Below are 24922 nucleotides of genomic sequence, written 5' to 3' on the forward strand. Positions count from 1 at the left end.
ATGGATATGTATTCCTGTTGAGTATTTTTTACCACTATGCTATCACTGCTTGTTTCATTTAGCAATTTTTCGAAGTAGTTGCTCCATACTTCAAGGATATCTCTTCCCCCTGTTTTCATGTCACCTTTATCATCTCTAACTCCTTTTACAGCACTCTTTCCTCCATTTCTAAGCTTCTTCAACAACCTCCAGAATATCTTACCACCTTTTTGATATATATTTTCTATGTTCTTGCCAAAGTCCTCCCATGACTTTTGTTTAGGTAGTTTTACACAGTGTTTTTCTGTCTTACATTTGTCTCTGTATTCTCTAAGAGCAAAAGCTGACTTATTTGTCAGGAACTTTTGATATGCTTTCTTCTTTTCCTTCACTGCCTCTTTAACTTCTTGTGTCCACCATGGAGTTCTGATTTTTCTATCCTTGCTGACAACCTCATGCACCACATGCCTCTCTTGCTGAATCAATCAGGGTTTTCTTCAAGGCTTGCCACTGAATCTCCAAGGTTTGGTTCCTGTTCTCAAACTCTTTCATTTTTTCTTCAATAATTTTTGTGTATTTTAGTCTACAGTTCACATCTGAGAGCTGCTCAACTTTTATTTGCTTTAAAACTTTCTTACATGTTCCTCTTTTCATGAATTTCAATTTTATTCTTCTCAAGACTAAATGGTGACTACTTCCGGTTTCAAATCCTCCGTACACTCTAGTGTCCTGCACCAGAGAGAAAACATTATTATCAATAATAAGTCAATGAGACTTTTCTTATCCCTTGCCTGTTCTCTTCATGTGAATTTGTGTACACTTTTATGTTGGAACATGGTGTTAGTAATAACCATTCCATGTCCTGAACAGAAATCCAACAGGTATTTGCCATTATTATTAGCTTTCCTCTTTTCTGTAAATTTTACCAAAATATTTTTGTATGTCTGACAATCATTTCCTACTCTGCTATTTAGATCCCTCAACAAGGACTAAGTTTTCCTTTTTCTTTGTGTCAGTTGCTTTTTCTAAAGCATCAAAAAATTCCTCCACTTCTACCTTAGTAGAACCTTCTGTGGGACAATAGGCACAAATAAGTCTCATTGTCGAATTCCCTATTCTCATATTTGCCCACATCACTGTACTTGAGACTGACTGCCATTCAAGAAGATTAGCATCGTATTTAGTGTTGAATACTATGGCTACTCCTTCTTTTCCTTGATTGTCATTTCCTGAATATAAAATTTTGTATTTTTTGCTCAGAAAGATCTCAAAGGTTTTGTCTTTTTTGTTTCAGTCACCTCTATTATGTCGATCTGGTACTTATCTAATTCCTCAGCTAGCTCCATTTCTTTGCCATTCAGGCTTCTTATGTTGATAGTACTGATCTTGAACTCTGGTGATGTTGAGTTGGGGTGTGTTTTCAGATTTGTTCCAGTAGCTGACTCTTCGCTGTTTGCCCTGGTTCCCTGGTGAAAACAACATGGGCCTTGTTTAACCAGGCGATGCCCCAGCTGGCATGAAATTTTGTCATGTTGTAACATCATTTTCTATATTGGTTTAAGCGAATAATAATACAATTTGGTCGGCTAAATCCCAAATTGGCAGCCCATCCTCGTTCGTTCAGTATCCAGGGAGATACCCAACATGGTGCACCACGAGAAGGTGAGGATTGGACATTAGGTCAGAAGCCCTGGTCAGTTCTCTGCATTCCTTTAAAGGCTATGTGGAGGTCTCCTCTGTTATACAGCTTTGATCCTTAAGCACCCCTGACTTAAACCATGATACCATAATACGCACAAATGCATATTATGGTACAACACAATAAGATTTCATACCAACTGGGTCATGGCCTGGTTAAAGACAGCCCCCATTGTTCTCGTCAGGGAACTAGGGCAAACAGTGAAAAGTCAGCTATTGGAACAAGCTCCAACTCAACATCTAGAAGCAGAAGATTAAACCAAACATCTAGAACTGAAGAAACCATCAATATAAGAAGTATTAATGGAAAGGAAGTTTAAGTTGCAAAAGAATTGGAAAAATACCATGTGGACATAATTCACATTAGTGAGACAAAGAAGACAAAAACAGGTGCGCTCTTACTAAATAATAAGTATAGAATGTTATTTTCAGGCAATCATGATCAAGAAAAGGAAGGAGTAGTGATAGCATTCAACATCATTTTGATGCAGACTTCAAAATGGGCAAATGGACAATGAAACTTATGTCTGCCTATGGTCCCTCGGAATGTTCTTCTAAGGAAGAAGTGGAGGAATTTCTTGAGTCATTAGAACAGGACTGTTAACATAAAGAAAATGGAAGAAGTGGTCCTTTTTGGAGATCTTAACAGTAGAGTAGGAAATGAATCCCACTGGGCATACAGAAACAATTTGGGAAAATTTGGAGAAAATGGCAAAACTAATGATAATGGTAAGTATTTTCTGTACTTCTGCTCAGGACACGGACTAGTCATTACTAACACCACATTTCCACATAAAGATATGCACAAGTTCACGTGGACAGAGGACACAAGAATAAGAAAAGCCTCGTGGACTATGTCATTGTTCATCTTCATGCTTGTTCACAATACAAGAGTGTACAGAGGATTTGAAATTGACAGTGACCATTAATTAGTAATAAGCAGGATGAAAATGGATATCAAATTGAAAAGAACAGTAAGTAAGAAATTTTTAAAAAGAATTAAAGTTGAGCAGCTTTTACAGGTAAATTGTAGACTCAATTATACAAACATTATTGAAGAAAACTGTGAGACAAATTGAAAACAAGAACCAAACCTTGGAGTCTTAGTGGCAAACTCTAAAGAAGGCATTAATTGATTCAGCTAGGGAGGAATGTGACAAAGTTACGAGGGTGGTCTGAAATGTTCTTGGCATCATACATAGCAACACTATCGTAAGATTTTTTTTTTTCTAAGCTGGTACACCTGTCTTAAGCATCCATGTGAAATTGCAAGTCATTCTATCAAGTAGTTTGTTTTATACAGCTGTCTGAAGCAAACGTGTTGTCTGTATCCCATGAAATGGATAAAATTGAGTATCGTGTGGTTATAAAATTCTTTGTAAAAGAAGGTTTAATGGCAAAAGAAATTCATTCGAAGTTCATAAAAGTTTGTGGGCTCTCTTCTTCTTCTTTTTCGACAATTAAGAAATGGGCTGCCGAGTTTAAATGGGGCCTTACCAGCTTTTGAAGATGATGCATGTGAAGGACTTCCAAAAAGTGTAACAACACCAGAAATTATTGATCAAGTGCACGATATGGTATTGGATGACCGGTGAGTCAAAGTGCACGAAACTGTTGAGACTACAGGTATTTGAAAAGAAAATATAGGATATATATTTTGCATGAAGAATTGCAAATGAAAAAGCTTAGCACAAGATGGGTGCAGCACTTGCTCACAGCAGATCAAAAACACACTTGCATGAAAATCTCTGAAGAGTGCTTGGAGCATTTTAACCAGAATAAAACTGATTTTGTGCATTGATTTTTTACTACGGATGAGACTTGGATTCACTATTACACACCAGAATCCAAACAGCAGTCAAAACAACAGATATGCTCATGTATAAATAAATAAATAATGCATAAATACATTAAAAAACTATATTTTGTGAAATTTATCTTGCACTGCATTTATTTTTCATACATCGGTATCAATGCAATATCATTTCAATTTTCTCGTGAATAATGCTTTCAGCGAATTTTTTCATCAATGAATAGTTTGCATGATGACTTTTCCCTGCGATGAATTGTCCATGAACCGTTTTAAGTTATGGATCTGAGAGTTGGATTAGAAATAAAACACTTGATCAAAGATTAGAGTTCACAGATATGTGGGTTTGAGAAAAATTAGGAGTGAACCTATGGTATCAATGGCAGAATCATATTAAAAATGAAGATATTAGAAAGGAACTTGGCATTATTAGCATTCAATAATGTGTCAGCAGAGCTAATCTAAGGCTTAAATAGAATGGGTGAGGAAAGGTTAGCAAAACAAGTGTTTAGTGTTTGATGCCAAGGTGGCAGGAAAGAGCCCCACAGTGGAAGACTAAGGTCTTGGTGGATTCAGTCAGAAGTGCCTTAGAAGCACAAAATGTTATATATGATAATGTTTGAGTGCTCACAAGTAATAGATTGATTTTGAGGAAAATTGTTGATAGGAGGCTAATAATAATGTAAACTGTAAAGAGCTGGGTTTGAAATAAAGCTCTTAATCAAATACTAGAGAACAGAAATATGAAAGTGCGGAAAAAGATTAGAGGATTGATAGAATCATATTAAAAACAAGGATTATAGGAAGGAACCTGACATTGTTAATGTTAAGAACTGTGCAAAGAGTGCTCATTTCATGTAGTCCCTTAAACAGAAGGGGAGCGAAAATAATAGCACAAAAGGTATTTGTTTACCAGGATGGCAGGAAGAAGAAGACCCAGAGGAAGACCAAGATTTAGGTGGGTTGATTTGTATAATGAAAAGTACCGACAGTTTAACTCCCAGAATGTGTGTGTAGTGTCGCCCGTGTGCTGATTTGGTTAGAGTCACACAAGTAATCATGTTTGTACATCTTTTAACTAATGCATGTGTAAACCTCATGCTGATAGAGCCATTTGTAAATTTTAGTATAAAAATGTGTGATTGAAATTTGAAGCGCTGTGCTAACATAAAATTTTGCTTGAAAATCGACAAAACTGCTACTGAAACATTGAAGCTGTTGAAAGAGGCATATGGTGTGGATGCTCTGAAAGAGTCAAGTGACTTTGAGCATAAGAGATTCAAAGGTGGGCAAGAAGATGTGAACGATGACCCCAGAAGTGGGAAGCCCAAAACAAAAATGATGGAAGCAAACGTGAACAGAGTGCAAGATTTTGGTGTGGTCTGATAGACGAGAATCTAATGCCTCAAACATCTGAGCGGAATGGTTTTTTTTTTTGTAAAGCAGTAGATTGGATATGGTAAGGTTAAAAGAAGTCAATAACATTCATTTCTTAATGCTTGTATATGTCGTTGGCAGATGAATTATTAGGCTGTAAAATCTTCCATACCATGAAAAGAAACAAACACTGTTTAATAAGTGTGTGATTAATGGCTGACGAATTGCAAATGAATCAAGGAACAGTCAGGGTAATTTTAACTGAAGAATTGGGATTGCGAAAGAAATCACGACAATGCACTAAACCATAGCGTGCTTATTGTGAAAGAGTTTCTGGCAAAAAAAAAAAAAAAAAAAGTTACCAAATTAGGTCATCCTGCTTATTCACCTGACTTAGCTCCCTGTGATTTGTAGCTGTTTCCAAAATTAAAGGCTGCATAAAAGGATGAAGATTTTCTGACATCTCTGATATCCAGCATATGATAAAGGAACTAGAGTATTCTGGTAAAAGAGTTCCAGGTCTGTTTCCAAAAATGGGAACACCATCTAGTTCCAAACGTAGGTTTTTTTTATAGGTACATTCCGGGAATTAATTTGTCACACCTCCTATAAGAGTTCTGTGTTGGTCTCCTGACAGATAACAGATTGATTCCAAGGAAAATTGCCAACAGCCAGTTAGTATTGATGTAAACCTTTCATTTAGTATTACCATAATATCTTATGGTAATCCCTGAGTGTACAAGGTATTATGAAAGTATCATCAGGAATTTGATGATGATAAAAATATCAAAATAAAAATTTCTTTTAATATGCATTTTTTTTAATATGGTGTTTACAGGCACATGAAACTGTTACAGGGCTCAATATTTTTGGACAAATACTAATAGCATTTTGATTTTTTTTTAAAGTAAATATTTAAACTTTTTATTTTAAATATTATTTTTTGCTTTCATGTTTAATGCATGAAACTAATTTGCAATCTGCACTCGACAGTACAGCCATATGTAGCCTAATATTAACACAAAATAATTCTTTGAAAATTTTGTTATACTCTGATTTTCTGTAATGCCACATTTACAAGTGTTAATAATTAAAATGTTGTGTAACTCTTTTCTGTTTATCTTGATAATATTCAGGTACTTTTGGACAAATATTTCATGGATATCTCTTGAAGGAAGATGGTAATGAAACTAAAAGTGAAGATGTTATTATTAAAACTGTCACAGGTAAAATTCACTTAAATTATTTGACATTCCTTTGTAAAATTTGACAATTTTTTTCTTTTTAAATACAATAACTTACTGATTATATAGATATACTGATCCACGTACAGGCTACAGACATCTCATCTGTCAACTCTATTGCTGGCACCTACAGTATTATGATTATACTGTTTCTTTTGCTTGTATTTATTCTTGCTTATGGAATAGATAATTGCATGTGCTTGCTTTTTTTTTTTTTTTTTGACATGATTTATTTATATTTTAATTTTTGGAGTTTTTTATTACTTCAGTTTTAAAGCTTGGGCAGGGGAGTGGATTCTTTCTAAGCCTCTTGGTTGTATTTCATGATTATGTTGTTGAATGAATGTCGAATAGTTGTTCTTGGCATGATGTTAGGGCCTCTCTTGATGAGTCTGTTGACTCCTTGGAGTTGCCCAAAATAATAATAATAGTATAAAAAAGGATTTGCAATATCTGTACTCATTTATGTCATTTGAAAAAATTCAAATTACTATCATCGATTTCCTTATATGCACCCTTAGGCGGTGTACAGGCTTCTGTGACAGTACTACATGATTAAGCTTACATTACAAATTAGTCTATTACTTGCCATCACTTTAACATTATCATACCTAACATTTTGGTGTCTTAAGACACTTCTGACTGAATCAATCCACCTAGATCTTAGTCTTTTTTTGGGTCTTTTACCTGCAATCTTGGCATTAAACACCTGTTTCACTATCCTTTCCCTTCCCATTCAAGTGACCAAACCAATTTAGATTAATTAGATCTGCTCACACATTCTTGAATGCTAACAATGTCAAGTTCCTTCCTAATATTTTCATTTTTAATATGATTCTGCCATTGATGCTATCTGTTCACTCTCCTGATCATTCTCAGAACTCTCATATCTCTGGTGTCTAATCTTTGATTAAATTCTTTATTTCTAACCCAACTCTCAGATCCATAAGTTAAAACTGGTTTGAAACACGATCTTGTATACTGCTGGTTTAATGTTAAAAAAAATGCAAATTGTTGTATAATTTGAATGAGTAATAGAACAGGTTTTGGCAAGACATATTTGTTAGAAGAGTTTAATAAGTGAGAGATATTTTGTTTGGTGCCAGATGACTATGTCATCAAAGAAATGCTATGCCTATGTTATGGAGTCTTTCAGGACAAAGCATGAAATGAAACATTGCAGAAACATCAGGTGAAATGGTAGTGCTTTGAGAAGGAAGAAGTTCATGTTAAGAAAAAAAGAACATGTGACAACATAAGAGAAAGAGAGCAAGTGAAAAATTTTTTATGGCAATTCTATAATCAAAAGAGTACATAATGAGAGCATGACTAAATATTTTTGTGGTGTGAAATTTAATATCAGTGATACTGACAGGATAAAAAGATGTAAAGTGAAGCATTGATTGTTTTGGTGTTTTGGCAGGCATTAATGACTTGAAAGGTGGAGGATATATATATGAGAGAAGAAATGAAAAAAGTCATTGGAGAAAGCCAAAAAGAAAGAACACTGAGAGAGTAAAGATTGTACAACCTCTATCCAAAAAGAAACTGAACTTTTAGAAAATAGAAGAAACTGGTGTCGCCACCTGTTGTATATTTTTGTTGTCGAAAGCGGCAACCTTCATTAGTGTTCTAATGACATTTGTTTCATTAGAAGCCAAGTTATAGTGCCAAGAGTGAGTGTGTTTTGACGATCGGTCGGAAAATGGGTTTCAAACAGAGAGCTGCGATTGACTTTTGTGTTAAACTTGGTAAAAGTTTAACACAAAAGCATACGGTGATGAATGCTTATCCCGTACTCAAGTTTACGAGTGGTTTAAGCGATTTCAAAGTGGTCGTGAGACACTTGAGGATGACGAAAAGCTAGGTCGTCCTAAAACTGGACTAACTGAGTGAAGTTAACGTCCAAAAAGTGCGTAATTTCATCAAAGAAAACCCGAAATCGTCTGTGAGATTGATTGAAGATGAATTGGGGATTGCAAAATCAACCGTGCACAACATTTTGACAGAGTTTGGGCCTTCATGATTTGTTTCCCACAAGTTGACCGACGATCAAAAAATGTATCGAATTGAACACTGAAAGGACCTCATTAAAACTGCTCATAAGGACTCAGACTTCCTTGAAATGATCGTTACTGGTGACAAAATGTGGAGTTTTGAGTATGAGCCTGAAATAAAGCATGAGAGTGCTGAGTGGAGACCACAAGAAGAGGGGCCCCGGAAAAAAAGTCGCTTGGAGAAGTCAAAAGTAAAGACAATGTTGATTTGTTTCTACAATTCCAAGGGCATTATTCACAAAGAATTAGTTCTTCCTGGCCAAATGGTCAATGGTGAGTTTTATCTCGAAGTTTTGAAGTGATTAATTGCAAGAATTCTTCGCGTTTGGCATGAATATCATGAAGACTGACCATTCGTCAAAACACACACTGTCACTCGGCACTATAACTCGACTTCTAATGAAACAAATGTCATAAACTGTTGACATAACACTAATGAAGGGTGCTGCTTTCGACTACAAAAATATACAACAGGTGGCGGCACTGGTTTATTCTATTTTCGAAAAGTTCGGTTTCTCTTTGGACAGAGGGTGTAAGTCTGCTGGTGTGCTATAATAGAGGCAAATCGAGGAGAAGAGCTATGATTACAAGTGAGTCACTATATGGGTTGTACAGAACAAATGGCAGTTTGTAGACCTTTGGACTGAATTTGATGGACAGCAGGACTTTAAAAGGATGATAGATTGTTCTTAAATGATTAAAAATTAGGTTTTGGGAAAGAATTATTCACTTGAAGTTAGTGAGATGTATGCAGAACCATGATTTGAATGAACATGAGCATGAAAATTATCAAAAGATTCAGTACAAGGTATAAAGGCGTAGGGCTAAGGAGATACTGCAGTTTATTTATACTGAAACCAGAAGCATCAGAAACTTAGCTTGCTCACAGTACTAATGTACTATAGATTTTCAAGCTTTTTTTTTTGAGTGGGAGTCATATAAAAAAAACAAAAAAGAAAAAAAAAGAAACTCTTCACTCTTATTCCTTTTTTTTTATTAATTTTTTTTTTTCTTACGTAATCGGTTGGTGCAACCTTACTAAAAGTTATTGAGGTTGGTGGAACTTAATTGGCAACATATAACATATCTGTTGCCAACTATACTATTATATTAATACCGCTTGCATTCTAACCGTATAGAATGAGAGGGATATAGTATTATCAAAGAGAGCAAAGGATGGGGTGGGGAAGGTTACTGTTGATTGGAGAGCTGTATGCTAACCACTCTGCCAACTGGGTTGCTCTGGTGCCCTGAAGAAAATGATGGAGAACCTTATTTAAGTTCAAGCCACTTGAAGTTGGTTAAGCAACTTTAATTGGCTTTGTTTGAACAATAAAATTTACAGGTTTACAGAAATTGGCTGATAGGGGGAATAGGGAGGATTATGATAGAGACATATAAGTTAAGTGTTGTTAGGATGTACAGAAGAAATTTTTCAGTATATGACTAGTGTGGGAACTAAGGATCATTCTTGAAATTAAGAAAGAATTTAGTTAGCGAGGGTGTGAGACTAGATTTTTTGCATTGAGAGTGGTGAATGAGTAGAAAGGAGTCAAAAGACAGTTGTTAGTATCGCATTGGTGAATGAGTTCAAAGCAAAGTATGACAATTAGTGTGCAAATAATGGTTAGTATTTAGTTTTGGAGAAGTTAGTGGATCTCTAATGATGAGCCTAGAGACTTAGTGGAGGTGTTAATAATAATATTATTATTATGATGATTTTATAATCATGCTTTGCATTGCTATACATATTTTTGCTTTATGGGCTATCTAATTTGTTTTGGCTTTCTTACATATTGTTAGATCCTGAATGAAGGAATCTTGCAAAGAAATCATTAATTCAGAATCCAACGTATTAAACTTACAAAAAAAGTGAAATACCTGCACATCAGCTAAAATTAAAAGTGAAACTTCTTCACTTTATGTATAAAATTTACATTCCTTATTTCATGTACGATATATTTAATCTATTGTGTTCATGATTTTATTAGAGTATGTTTTATAAGAGGGATAATCTGACTCAATTTAAGCCTCACTTAAGCTGTGTAAAATTAACTGTGAGTCATCAAATAGTTACTAAATAATAATTCTTGGAAGGTATAAAACTACACGTGTACAGTGTAACGCTGGCGGCAGTTGCTTAAGCAGAATGTATATCAATGCGAATTCTGGAAATACAAGAGCATAACAGTGTCGGGAAAAAGCAAGGGATGAACCCAAGGGGTGAAAAGATATGGGTCGTGTGCAAAGGGGACTGAGGAAAAAGAGGGCACTTTAAGGAGAAATATAAGGGGATGAGCGTCATATTGGACATCTCTCTTGTCGTATCGTTTTCCTGTTTGGTGGCTTGTAAGTTAGTGGGCGTTCATGTAAAAGGGGGGGGGGGATGAAGCGTCTGTGCCAAGATAAGATGTCGGACAGCAGGCTTTCTTGAAAACGGAGAAGGATTTTACGCAGAGCTGAAGGTAAAAATTTCCAGTCCTAGCAGAATCAAGCCGTCGCTGAGTAGTCCCACCGAGTTGTTCCTGAAACGCAAAGATTTAAGTCTGTTTTCGGCAGAAATAATGAAGATAGCATAACCCCTGCATTGGCATATGGACAGCCAATAGACAAGAAGTAACCAGACACATACGTGGTGCTGAAAGATGCGGAAAAATTTCGGTAAGGTGAAATTACTCTATTTTGTGTATAAAATTCATTAGAAGAGAGAAGATTGTTTGCAAATGTGAAATTAAGAACAGTATTCTAAAGAACTCTGTGGACAGTCTCTAATTAGAAAGTTAACCTCCTTTGAGAGAGTCAGAAGAATTCTTTGGAAAAGATCTTTAGTAATTGTATGTGATAGGATTAACTTAATGAGATCAGAATTGTGGATTTTAGTAACTGAGTTTAACTTCATATCATTTGCTATCTATCCCAATATGCAGTTATTGTGTTTTGCATAATTAATATAGAATATGTTAACCACTTAACTCGAGTTTCATTTAGTATTGAGTCATAATTGAGTGTATGAATTTTGTATTCTGTTTAGATATTCTAAACCTGAGTCATGCATGATTAAGATTCCAAATTACCAGTTATAAAAATAGAACCTATTTTGGCAGGAAGAAATTAGAAAGAGTATATAATTATAGATTTTGGTCACGACTGCAGTCTGAATCTATACAGCAGCATTAAAGTAAAGTATTATGTAAGAACGGCTCAGAATCTAGTATTGTCTCCCTGAGTAGGAATCCTTTTCTACTATAAATACTGGCTCTGGCGCAGTATAATATAAATTTGCCAGTATCCGAAGAGGAACCAATCCTAGATATAAGTATATTAGGCCCGATATCTGAAAAAGTAAAATAGCGATAGAAAGATAGAATAGGAAGAGCTAACAATAGAGCATCTGGTAGGATTTTAAATGAGTAAGGTTTTGAATAAGAAAGGATTTAATCAAGTAACAAACACTTTAAGTATAAATCATATAAATAAAATATTTAACAATAGTCTGTCCATATTATTTTGTTAACTTTTATGATGTAGTATGCCTTGATTTTCATTATATTAAGCATGTTTAGGTAAGTCTTTTTTCTTCTCAACATCCCATTATTCATTCATGATTTGTTTCAGTTATTTTTTTTTATCCTAGGCAGTTATTACATCATATACAATATACCATGTTTATTTTTATTTTATTCACTAGTTATATGTTCAGAAATTTCTTCTATATTGTTTCTCAATAAGAGGGAATATAAAGTTATGAAGGTTAAATCTCTCAATATTGCTTTTTTTTTTTTTTGCCTAATTTCTTTTATTTCTTAGCTCCAAGTAGTTTGTGGTTTGAGTCTAGTTTGGTACAGGGTTTTAACATTTTCTTTCTTAAGCTTTCCACATTTTCTTTATTATTAATATGTGATCAGTACAGTTTTCAATAGAGGAGTCTGGAGAGGGTCCAATATCATTGCATACTAGTCTGCAGAAAAACATGGTATATGCAAAGATTCGTTCATCTTTATAGAAATCCAGTAAATGTTCTTCTCTTTTGGGTCATTCCTCTTGGCTTGATCCCAAATTCAAGAAGCTGAAGCTGCATGATTTTTGATTTTGATGAAAGTGAGTTATTTTGCTAGTCTTTTCCTTATGCAGAAGAAATCCCTCCCTCAGCATCCTATTAATCATAGTGGCCATTTTATTCAGATGATCCACAGAATTTTAAGAATTTCAAGGTTTTAAAATTAATCACAGCTTATTTCCATATTGTTCATTTTCTGATTTTTTACAGCCATTTTAATACTCAGGATGTGTATTTCTTTATTTTTCATTTCCATTTTCAGACAAACTAATTTCGTTTCAAGATGGCAACCACCTGCTTTAGGTGTTCCAAGGAACTTTTTCCCTATTTTCTTCTCTGTCCTGTAGAGCTGCATTCACATCTGATATTTGTGTGTTTTACTTATACATATAGTGGAATATGCAAGCCCCAAATCACCTTGATGAAAGTTTTCTCTTTGAAAACAGTTGTCTCAAAATTTGCCAGAAATTTAAAACTGCTGATGCTCAGATTGCTTATGTGAGTGAACGACTGAAATTTGAATTTTTATGACAGATGTTCTCACTTCATAGGTAGCTATGAAGAAAAATTGGTCTCATTCTGTTATGCTTATCTATTTTAAAATGACAGCCATTTAAAAATGAAGAAATCCACTTTTTTTTTTTTTTTGCAGTATTTAGTACATTCACTTATTAAGACGTACTTTTTTTTTTTAAGTTCTCTTGATTGGTGTTGAAGTAATCATATTACATGTTATGAGTTATTACATGTCACCAGCATTAATATAAAAGCATAATAAAGCATTTAAAATAAATTTAGCGTATAAAAGTAACATGTTGCAATGCAATTTCATATGTTTGGGTTTTCAAAGAACAGGTATACTGCAGTTTGAAGTGCTTATAATGTTCTATTTTAACCAGTTTCTGCCTGCCTGCCTAGTCAGGCAGGTTCTGACCGTAGCTGACTTTATAGGCATTACACACAAAGTATTCCTGGTGAGATTTTTACAAGGTAGTTCACCATTGCTTCCCCCCCCCCCCCATTTTATCTGGGCTCAGGACAACATATGGCTGGGATGTATTCATGACTGTAATCCATGTGTGTTAACGGGGCCAGTTTGTCTGTTCTGGGGGACGAAAAACCGGATTTTTTGGGTGAAAACCCCCCACCTCCATATGAGACTGGCTAACTTACCTTTTGTCAGAAGAGACCAGATAAAGTTTTATATTTAGTTTAATCCTTTATCCAAGTGTAAGCAAACAAAGCTTGCGCCTCAAGTATCTTGAGGACTGGGACAACTTGTGGTAAAGGTGGTATAAGTTCTCATCACTTGCCTTAGTATCTTATTATCTCCCATAATGCAAAGCACATCACCTTGTGGACATGTATAATACTATGCATTAAGGGAAGGGCCGTTACCCAGACCTGTTTCGACCTTTATTGAGGTCTCATCAGTGGGAGCCAGATCCAGTGGTGGTGATACCAAGTGGATGTAATGGAGAAGTCATATTTACCTATGCGAGTTGCCAAAAGGTGTCGCACCTTATTATTAAATTACTCTGGATTAGAGAATTCAGGTGCAAACTTTGTTTGCTTACACTTGGATAAAGGATTAAACTAAATATATAATTTAGAGTCTAACCAAGTGAGAAAGCTTCCAAGACCAGATAAAGATTCATCACGTCGCTGTCAGGAATCGCACCCAGGTCTTTCCGACCAAAGAGCTTCGTCTATACTGACTGAGCTACAGAGGCTCTGTTGAAAGTAGATGTCTTCATTATAAAAGGATTTGGTCTCAGGAGTTTTGAGAAGGTGTTGAGTAAGAATTCCGAAGTGCAATCAGGGAAACTAGAATGTTTCGGGGAGGATGCAGGTAAATGTGGGTCCATGCAACCTAGAAGTTAATAAGTGGGAGAGTGATCACATGATGCATGATGAAGTAGGAGTTGGTTTCCTTATTAATACAAAAGCTAGAAAGGCACTGTTAGGTTACAAGCCAGTCAATAAACGAATCATAGTAAGATTTCAAGCAAAACCATTTAATATATCAATAGTCCAGATATATGCATCCACATCTGACAGCACAGATGAAGATTTGACTTATTTTACAAAGATCTGACTGAGACAACAGAAACAATACCAAAGCAAGATGTACTAATTATTGAAGGAGATTGGAATGCCAAAGTCAGAATAGATAATGATGGTTGGGAAAACGGCATGGGAAAATATGGTTTTGGAGAAAGGAATGAACGAAGTGAAAAAATGTTAGAATTTGATGTGGACCACGAGATGATGATCTGTAACACAACTTTCCAGTAAAAGCCTCTACACACGATTTCCAGCAAAAGGAGTGTAGAAAATGGATGTGGCAATCAAATGGTGGGAATACCAAGAACTTGATCGATATGATTACGATTAAAAGAAGATGGATAACATCAGTATACAGCGGTGTCAAACTTTTCAAGGAGTGGATATAGACTCGCATCATAGTTTAGGGATTGCAAACATCAAGTTGAAACTAAAAAGAAAATATAAACCCCATCATCAGAAATGAAGAGACACAGCGAGAATAAGTGAAGCAGAAATAGGAAGAAGGTACAGAACAGTGTTACACGAGAAACTTAAAAGTGCGTACAAAGAAAGAAAATTGAATCTAAGAGTGAAAGGAGTAATGAAGGCAATAGAAGATGAAGTTGAAGAATCAGTACCAGCAAAAGAGGAGATAAAGAAGCAGTGGATTAGACAAGAAACACTGAAGTTAGTACAGGAGAAGAGAATGTTGAAGATAAGAAGGGATACATCAGAACTAATAGAAGAGCAATATAGAAGAAAGTGTAATGAGGTGAAAAAAAGCAGTCCGAATGGATAAGTTGAAATGATTAGAAGCCCAATTTAATAATATAGAACAACACTATGGGGAGCATAAAACTAGGGAGTTCAAAATGATTAGAACTATTAATAGATGGTAGCAACCAGAACAGACCACAATTAAAGATGAAAAAGGCAAAGTATTGATGAATAAAGATAAAATTGTACAGCCGTGTACTGTAGTGAGTTATATGAAGAAAAACTATATTTAGATAGTGTTGGGAAACTGATTGAAGAATTGAAGCAGATATCACCACTAGGTTATTGAAAGGAAATTAGAAACCAGTTTCTAATTTCCTTTTAATATACTTTTTTTAACTTTTTGCTCTGCATTTTTTCTCCTTTTAGAAAAGGGTAGTTTCTGTAACCAAAAGGGAGATTCATCCATGCTTAGTTAGCTGATTCTAAAGAGCACACTTTAGCTCAAAAATTGTATCATCATTTATTTCTGCTTCTTCATCTTCTAATTCTACAGCTTTATTAAAGTGTTCAAAACACTGAGAACATATAGCCTTACCTTGTAGGAAGTTCTAGCAGTTAATTTCTCTCACTTGGGTCCAAAATTATCTCTTAATTATTTTCAAACAGCTTTATGTACAGAAATTGGACACATTGAAAGGATGGAAGGAGGACTTCTCAGAACAATAGAAGGTAAAGTTCCTGGAAAAAGAGGAAAGGATAGGCCGTGAATGAGATGGATGGATGGCGTGACTGATCCTCAGAAAGCCTCCTTCTGACTGACCTTAACTTTCTGAAGGTCAGTCACAATCAGGCATAACAACAGGACGACATGTGAGTGACCATACAGCATCTGTTGATGTCTAGTGAACAAATGTATTGATGGAGTATTAAAATGTCAATGAAAAATCAGAAATTGTACAAAATGGAAATAAGCTGCAATTAATTTTAAAACCTTCCGAAATTTTGAAAATGCTGTGGATCTGCCAAATAAATATGGCTGCTATATTATAGGATGCCAGAAAAGATTATTATTATTATTATTTATACAGATATTCCATGGAGTCAAAAGACTCATTGCAGGAGACATGCTCTATCCATTAACACAATACCTATCATACATCTCCATAAACCTATTCACTGTTGGTGTGCTTAGTTAGCTCACAACCTTTTTCTCCCTACTCTCCATGTGTTGAAAAATTTCTTTTGTCTCAATCTTATAGAATTCCTTTAGGAACCTATAAGTTTCTATCATGCCCCTCTCCTCCACCTGTCAGCTAAACTCTGCAACCCCCACACAACCTTAATCTATCCTCATAGGGCACATTCCACAGACCTGTTGCCAGCTTGGTCACTCGTCTTTGAATCCTCTCCACCACCACCACTACCTGATCCTCAAGAAAATCTGTGTTCAGTAGTCAACGTGGCCAATTCATATATAATCATATAAAGAGGGATAATAACCTCCCTATCTTTACTTGTCAGTGTGCTCTTCAGTATCCAAGTAATTCTCTGAGCTATTTTGCCAACTCTTCCAATATGTCCACTTAATTTCAAATCTCTGTCCACCATCATCCCCCCTCAGATCCCTAGCCTCATCAGTTTTCTGTAAATTATTACCATCAATATGATACAAAGTGTGCAATCTTTAAATCCTGAAGTGCATTGCCTTACATTTTACAACATTGAATTGACAGTCATTGTCCTTTGCCACATCCTATAAGATATCTACATCACCTTTATCACCTATTGCCTTCCCTAATTTTGCATGATCGGCAAACAACTGAATATCCCCCTTTCAAATCTTCTGCTGCATCATTAATGTACAAATTAAAGAGTAGTGGTCCTAGTATAGAGCCCTGGGGTACTCCACTAGTCACCTTCATTTGCCTTGATTCCACTCCACCATACACCACCCTCTAATGCCTATCAGCTACTGCCTATCTATGTCACCAGCATGTCAAGTGTCATTCTGTCAAATGCCTTTGCAAAGTCCAGTGGTATCATGGTGTAGCCATTTATCCAATTCTGCTGTCACCTTATTATAAAATATGAATAAATTACTGAGGCAGGACCTACCTTTTACAAAGTCATGCTGCCTCCAGTAGAGTATCATATTCCTATCCACCCATTCTTGAATTTTAGTTTTGACCAACTTTTCAATACTTTAACAACCATACCAGAAATACTAATTGGTCTGTAATTTGCTACTTCTGTCTTGGAGCTACCTTTATGTAATGGAATATCTTACCCTCTTTCCATTCCTTTGGAATCTTGCCAGAGCTGAGACTTTAAAGACTGAGCTGAGAGATTAAACATCTTCATTAGAGGCACTGCCAGTTCACTTGCACATTCTTGTAGCACATAAGCTGACATACTATCTAGGCCCACTGCTGCATTTACATTGATATTTTTCAATATACTGAGTACCTCTAGTTCATCTACCTCAATGCTCACATCAGAATCTGTCACCTCAGTAACTGCAAAGTCAACACCTGGATGATATACCCTTGCAAAGTTATCTTTTAGTAACTAAAGTATTTCTTCTGCTTCTGTTGCTTTCCTATCATCAGTACTGAGTAAAGTTATCTTTTCATAATCATTTTTTCTCTTATTTACTATGTAGCAAAACACTTTTTGATTTACTGTGGCTTGCTTAGCTAATTGTCTCTCAAAATCTGATTTAGCTTTCCTTACCTCACTATCTAAAATTTAAAGTATTTTCTTCATCTAAATGATAAAATAACAAAATAAGTCACATTCATCAAAAAAAAAAAAAAAAAAAAATCTTAGTAATTTGATTTCACATGGAATAATGACCTTTATTCTTATTTTATATTATTTATGCTCAAGTTGTCTATAATATCTTTCATATTTTCAGAGGAATGTCTAACTTCATTTTTCTACAGGGTGTATTATATATCTCATCATCTTTGGTTGATGTATATAATTTCTCATCATAAAATGAGATAATATTACTGTCTTCATCATTATAATGAAGTCTGTCTTCATAAGACTATTATTCTTGTTGAAACTGGTTTTGTGTTTTTCAGTGCTCTGAATTAATGTGAATCCCACACTTAAAAAAAAAAAAAAAAAAAAAAAAAAAAAAAAAACTATAACCTATAGTACAGTAGTATTAGTACTACAAGTGGACTAAGGTCTGCTCCTGAAACTGTTCTAGAGACCTGAGTACACAGAGATTTTTTCAAGCTGTTTTGGTCCTCCCATAAGCATGGTGGTAATCTCAAATCAAGTAATGAGACTCACCTACCATCTAAACACATTGATGCATAATGGTAGGATTTGAATTTGAACATACAGTTTGTTGGTTAGAGAGCTAATACACTAAGCACTTAACTAGCTAGGTATGTATTGTAGGATATCTGTTCCATTGGAGTTGTATAGTTAGTCTCACTTCTTCAAATTAATGAATCTTTCTCCTTCCATTTCAGCAAAGCCCACTATGGATCATTTTAATTTTTCTGGTTTATTTTCAGCTAGTAATAATTTCTCTTGTTTTGGCAAATTGTGGATACAGGATTAAATTGTGTGATTTTGTTATTCTTTGCAGACTACATAGAGCATTTCATGGTCCCTGCCACATTGACTTTTCTATATGATGTAGCATTGTTTCTCATTTAGATTAATCTACTGCAAATGAGAGTTACATGGCTTATAATGTACTTAGCTAACTGCTCCATCTACCTACAATTTAGGTAAGGCATAATCCAAGGAGAACAGCAGGCCTCTATTGCCTTTTTGCATTTCGTATATGTAACAGATAAGCTTAGGTGTTGACGGTTATTTATGACTTAATTTTTAACAGTATTAACAACACTAAACAATTTAATCAAAAGATGTTTAATTAACTTCTTATGTCTCGCTGAATTTCAAATCTGCATCATCAGAGCATAACACACTTGTACTTGTGTTGTGCTCTGATGATGCTAATTTGGAATTGAGCAAGATATAAGCAGTTAATTAAACATCTTTTGATTAAATTGTTTAGTATTGTTAATACCATTAAAAATTAAGTCATGAATAAGATGTATATGCTTGCCAGTATAAGTTTTGCTTATACTGGCAATACCGATTTCAGGGCTCCGTTTTGTATAATCAGATTCTATTGCTTGAGGTGGGTCTGGCATTTAACTGACTGAATCTACATGTTGCACATAATCAACCCATTAAGAAACTTTTTCTACACTATTTCATTCTACACTAGAATGAAATAGTGTCCTGTTCCACTGTTTAATTCTGTACTAGCTGGATGAAAATAATAATAATTATTATTGTTGTATGGGTACCTTCTTGAAGTCCAAAGATTCTTCATGAGAGATCCAAACTATTCACACAGTATTTGTTGTACCCCTCCTTGAACCCATTAATAGACATCATACTTACAAATGACTCTGGCAACCTAATCCATTCATTCACAACTCTTCAAGCAAAAAATCTAGTCCTCGCAGGCCTACTTAGCCACACTCTTACTCAACTCCCTAGGACCTGTTGTTCTGCTCCTTCCAGCCAAGTGCTTAAACATTTACCCTGCATCATTCCTATAAAACCCTTTAAGTAACTTAAATGTTTCTATGACATTCCCTCTTTTTTGCCTATCAACCAACTTCTGCAATGCAATCTGCAAACCTTCTATCTGCCCTTATAGGAAGCACTCCACAGACCTCTCACCATTTTGGTCACTCACCTATGAATACTCTCCACTACTTTCTCATCCCCAAGAAACTCAAGGGACCAGACCTGTGTACAGTGATCCAGATGTGGAAGTATGGAGGCTTTATAAAGAGGAATAACAACTTCCTTATCTCTACTTGTTAGTGTTTTCTTCAATATCCAGGAAATCTTATGAGCTACCTTGGCAACCTCAGCAATATACCCTTTAAACTTCAACTCTCTGTCTACTACTATACCCATATCCATAGATTCATCTATTTCCTGGTGTACAGCTCCATCAGTGTGATACACAGCTTGTAATTGATTTATCCCAAAATGCATAAATTAACATTTCTCCACACCACTAGTCACCTGTTTTCTCCTGGATTCTGCTCCTCCATAGACTAACTTTTTGGTATCTATCTATCAGCAAACTTCTTATCCACTAACCAGCGTCATATTTATTTCCATTTCTTCTAATTGACATAACAGAGTTCCATGTGGTGTTTTTTCTCAAATGCTTTTGCTCCAGTAGAATCATCATATAGCAATTTTCATTATTCAACTCAGCTGTCACTATTATAAAAAGTTAATAAATTACTAAGGCATTACCAACCCTTCATAGAGTATCATATTCTTATCCACCCATTCTTGAATTCTCTTTTTCACGAAGTATCCAGTACATTTTCCACCATTTCTGAGATACTGATGGGTCTAAAGTTTGCTACTGCAGTCTTAGAACCATATGCAAAATAATTACTCTGCTCTGTTTCAGAGTAAAGACATGAAGCTCCTAGTCAGAGGCATTTGCCAGTTACCTTGCACATTCTCATAAAATACAAGCTGATATCCAGTCTAATCCCATTTAGTTTCTGCAACATCCTAAGAAATGCCAATTCATCTACCTGTGTTCCTGCATCTTTCTCTATCACATATATCACAGCAGTAACCTCACTTGAATGATACACCCTTGAACATGGTCACTCAGGAACTAACTATTTTATTTGCTTCTGTTGTCTCATCACCATTAGCACTTATTAAGGTTGTATTTTTATTGTCATTCTTACTCTTACTTGCTATATAATGAATGAACGCTGGGATTTCTTGATCTCTGTTAAAATTGGTCAGCTTCAGTTGGGCTGTCTACAGCATGTAAGCCAAAAATAGTTTGTTTCATAAACCATACCGTAACTTTTGACACACTTCTTATATTTCTGCACCACCATTTTATAGAGCTTTTTTTTAATATCGTGGGTTTGTTGCTAATATCATGATAGATCTCAATCAAATGTCAGTCAGAGTGATTTAATTGTAAACTCAGCTAACAGTTTCAAACTGTTTGTATGTAAAGGATTATAAACAATTATATGCATGTTATGTATACATGGCGATACATTAATTTTAAGTTTTACATTCAAAACTGGTTGAAGGCTCCTCCTTGCCCCTTTTTACAGTTGGACCATTTTTATTTGTAGAACAGTTCAAAATGATTTAGGATTAAGTTTATTGAGTAATTTTAATAGCAGAATTAGGCAGAACAAAATTTTGTTTACATTATAAGTATTCTAGCCTGGTTGGTTGAGTGAATATTTTCTGTGCTCTACAACCACCAAGCTATGTATTATCACATTCCACTGTGGTTTTGTATGTTTGTGAGTGTCTCAGAGAGAGAGAGAGGGGGGGGGGGGATCACTTAAGTGTAAAACCATCATGATGCTTGGAGCACAGTTGACTTTCACTGTGTCAGGCACAGCTCTAACTAACACACCTTCACATAATGCTAAAAGAAATTCACTATAGCAAACTATCCCATATAGCAATTTTGCTATAGTGAGAGTCAACCAGGACCTCTGAGAGGAATTTTATCAGGGCATGCAAAGTTTAGGTTTCTTTTGGACTCCTTCCCTTCTCCATTAGTCATTCTATTTTTATCCACTATGGTTTTATGCCATGTAAGATCATAATATGGAAGATGAGAGAGGGGTGGAGTGTTCTGTTAATTTTCCGCATTTAAGGTTTTATGCTCTTATACTAACTCCATGATAAATATAATAAAATAAAAGAAGATCAGAGGTAAGAAAACACATTTGATTTGAACATCTTTGTTTATTCTACAATACAGATAAGGAGAAAGAATTCACATTGAAACATCATTTTATATTGTAGTATAGATCAGCTCATCATAAGACATAAGTATTAGGTAAACAAAGGTAGATAAACTTACTGTTTACTTAAAAAAAAAAAAAAAAAAAAAAAGTGCTTTCCTGTCTTTTTTTTTTTTTTTTTTTTTTTTTTTGCAGTGTTTTATTCAATATTTAGCCTAGCCAAATCAACAAGACATTGTAGACCTTATAGCTTAAGTTTGCTAAATTACTTCTCTCCAGAAGCCACTGTTGCTGAAATTGTTAATAGTATTCTTAAACTAACATAAACATTTGGAAACAGGTCACCAAGTCTATGTTCTGTTAACAAGTTCAACAGATTTAATGGCTTTAACTGCGCATTTCCAAAATTTGCTTTATGTATTGAGGGTAAATGTTGCATTTCTTTTCCAGAATCATCACCATTAAGGTCAGCAGGATATTGCTCTAAGCTTTTTCTCTCCACATCACTTTTGGACATGGTGAGATATTTCCACAAGAGATCAAATTTTTCTGCCAACTGCTTAACAGTACTGAATTGAATAGTTAATCCTGCTATAACATTGTCTACCAAAACGTAGAACACACTTCCTGAAGTAGGTCTCTTCTGGAGTATCATCTGTATCATTCCTTTCTTCCAAGTTGGTATCAGGTATGCTGTCATCGTGTGGTCTTGCCCTCTTGCATCTAACTCCATCACATTTATGGGAGAGTTTCGTTTCTTTCTATGTTTAGGTTTGGTACAACCAATTTTACTTCATTTCATATGCATTTCCAGTTGTTTCAAAGTTTTGTCAGCTCTGTGAGGAGTGTTTCTATGTTTGCTACTTCAACATCCAGTGGCATCTGTAGCTTGGATGTCCTTGTTGCAAATATCTATGCCAGCTAATATTTTGTACCACATGGTTGACATTAACACACAGGCAAAAGATGTCACATATAATAAAACTCCATGGACTTCATTTTTTGTTTCGGCTATCAAATTTAGTTCTAAGAGGTCTTCCAGTGCTAATTTAATGCTAGTCAAGTGAGCTGCAAGAGGCTTTACACATTCACCACAATCTGACCATCTTGTTTGCCATTCTGTGAAGTGAACAAGCAGTATATGGTTTTATAGTATTTCCCACCACTTAGGACTAGAACTGAACAGGTGGTACACAGTTTGAATTGTTCCGAAAAAGGTTATTGCTTCAGATATGCATTCAGCTGTATCATTTCTGCATAAGTTGAGTGTTTAATAGCTAGGTGAAAGAATTGCTGTAGAGCATTGTTCTTTTTTATTTTTGCTTGTGCTGTTGTATTTTCTGGCCATGCTTGTCCCATTATCGTAGGCTTGAGTTCTACAGTGACTGAAAGGAAAAGCGTATTCTTTCAATGTATCAGTTATCAACTGAGCAATTTCTTCCGCTCTTTTGTTGCTACAATCTGCAAACTCGAGAAATGTTTCTTGAATCTCATATTGCATTTCTTTTAAAAGTAGGTATCACAAAAGAAATGTTGTTTGTTTAATATGGGAAGAATCTGGTGTGCAATCTACTATTACTACAAAGTGCTTTGCAGATTGCCTCTCAAGCAAAATGTGTTCGTTCACAAGATTCGAGCATTCTGCAATAAATTCACTTTGTGAGTCAGGGGATAGATAATGAACTTGATGCTGCTCGTGCCTTTTCTGTGACTCCTCTACACTTAGCACATGTTCCTGAAGGATGGGATCCCACCTGAAAAGCAACTTAATGAGTCCTAAAAATTTTCCATTATTTGAATCAGCAAATGCTAGAACACATTCTCCCAAGAAGAGCATAACATCAACGATGTACTTTAAAAGGTTGTGCCATTTCACAGCTTCAATTTTGATTGATGCTTTTTAAGATGAAGTAATTCCTGTCGCAGAGAGTAGGCACCTTTCTAGTTCTTGCTAAGCTAGGTAATAATGTTCTCTGTTACTGTTGCCTTTTTCATGTTTTGGGATCCTGTAGGAAAGTTTCTGCCACCTTCCATTAGAATCCTAGCTTTCAGCAGATATCAGTGAAGACTTAGACGCAGAAGTGATAGTCTTGATTGTCTTGTGCCAAAATAATTGACATGGAAAGTAATATGAAGTTTGTTTCTGGTGACTCCAGACAAGCCAGTCTCTTACATGTAGTCTCCATTACTGATTTGAAATTTCAGTATGCATTCTGGGAAAATTTGATTGCAGATGTCCTTTGGGAATGTTTTAGGCAGAAGGATGTGACCATTCATAACATACTTTTCTATTTCCTTTTGAGATGGAAACTCGGTTGTTATACATCCAATGTCAAGGCCTAAATTTTGATTACTCTTTTTGTCTTCCAAATTCACTTCCAAATGTGTCTGTATGTCTTTTTCTTTCTGTTTTTCATTTTCTACATCTGCCCCTTCATCAAAATACTGTGCATGATTACCCAAATCTACTGCTCTTTGTTTGTGAGTTCAATGAAAAAAATTCTGATGCTACACCTAATCCAAATTGAAAGAGCATTTGTTGACCCCCTTTTTTCATTTTCCTCTCATTTTTTCTTGTCTTCTCTTTCCTGAGCTCCTGATTTGGGAGAATACATTTTGCAGAGATGATTGATAATTTATATTTTTATATCTTAAAAAATGACAATAAGACAAAAAAAATATTATATTCTAATAATTTAGTAGTAGTAGAAGTAATAATGGTAGCAGTGGTAATAGACTAGTAATAGTAGTATAAGTAATGTAAACTGTGCAAAGATAGTCTTTGCACAGTTGACATATTTGAAGCAGCCAGCAAATTGTTCTAAGGCAAAAAATAACCAATCAGTGTCCTTCAAAATCATTTTACAAGCAATTTTATTTGAATTTTTTAGACAGAGAAATAGCAAATAGCACCTGAAGGGAAAATGTCAAAGCTGTGTAACTGAGAGGAGACCTCCACATAGCCTTTAAAGGAATGCGGAGAACCGACCAGGGCTTCTGACCTAATGTCCAATCCTCACCTTCTCGTGGTGCACCCTGTTGGGTATCTACTTTGATACTGAACGAACGAGGATGGGCTGGCAATTTGGGATTTAGCCGACCAAATTGTATTCTTA

The 24922-nt window shown here is 35.2% G+C and overlaps 1 protein-coding gene across 4 annotated transcripts in view; it reads left to right on the forward strand.

The window, feature by feature from the left end:
• Positions 1–24922, forward strand: part of LOC150102889 (inactive tyrosine-protein kinase RYK-like) — a 378596-nt gene that overhangs the window by 223761 nt on the left and 129913 nt on the right. For all 4 annotated transcript variants that reach the window (XM_090397499.1, XM_090397500.1, XM_090397502.1 and 1 more), the window contains one exon: positions 6001–6090. In XM_090397499.1, coding sequence (XP_090253625.1) covers positions 6001–6090 — 90 coding nt within the window. The remainder of the gene's footprint in view (positions 1–6000; positions 6091–24922) is intronic.

This window comes from Typopeltis vanoorti, chromosome 9 (assembly GCF_054136105.1).
Source record: "Typopeltis vanoorti isolate ZY-2024b chromosome 9, IOZ_Tvanoo_1.0, whole genome shotgun sequence".
Lineage (NCBI taxonomy): Eukaryota > Metazoa > Arthropoda > Arachnida > Uropygi > Thelyphonidae > Typopeltis > Typopeltis vanoorti.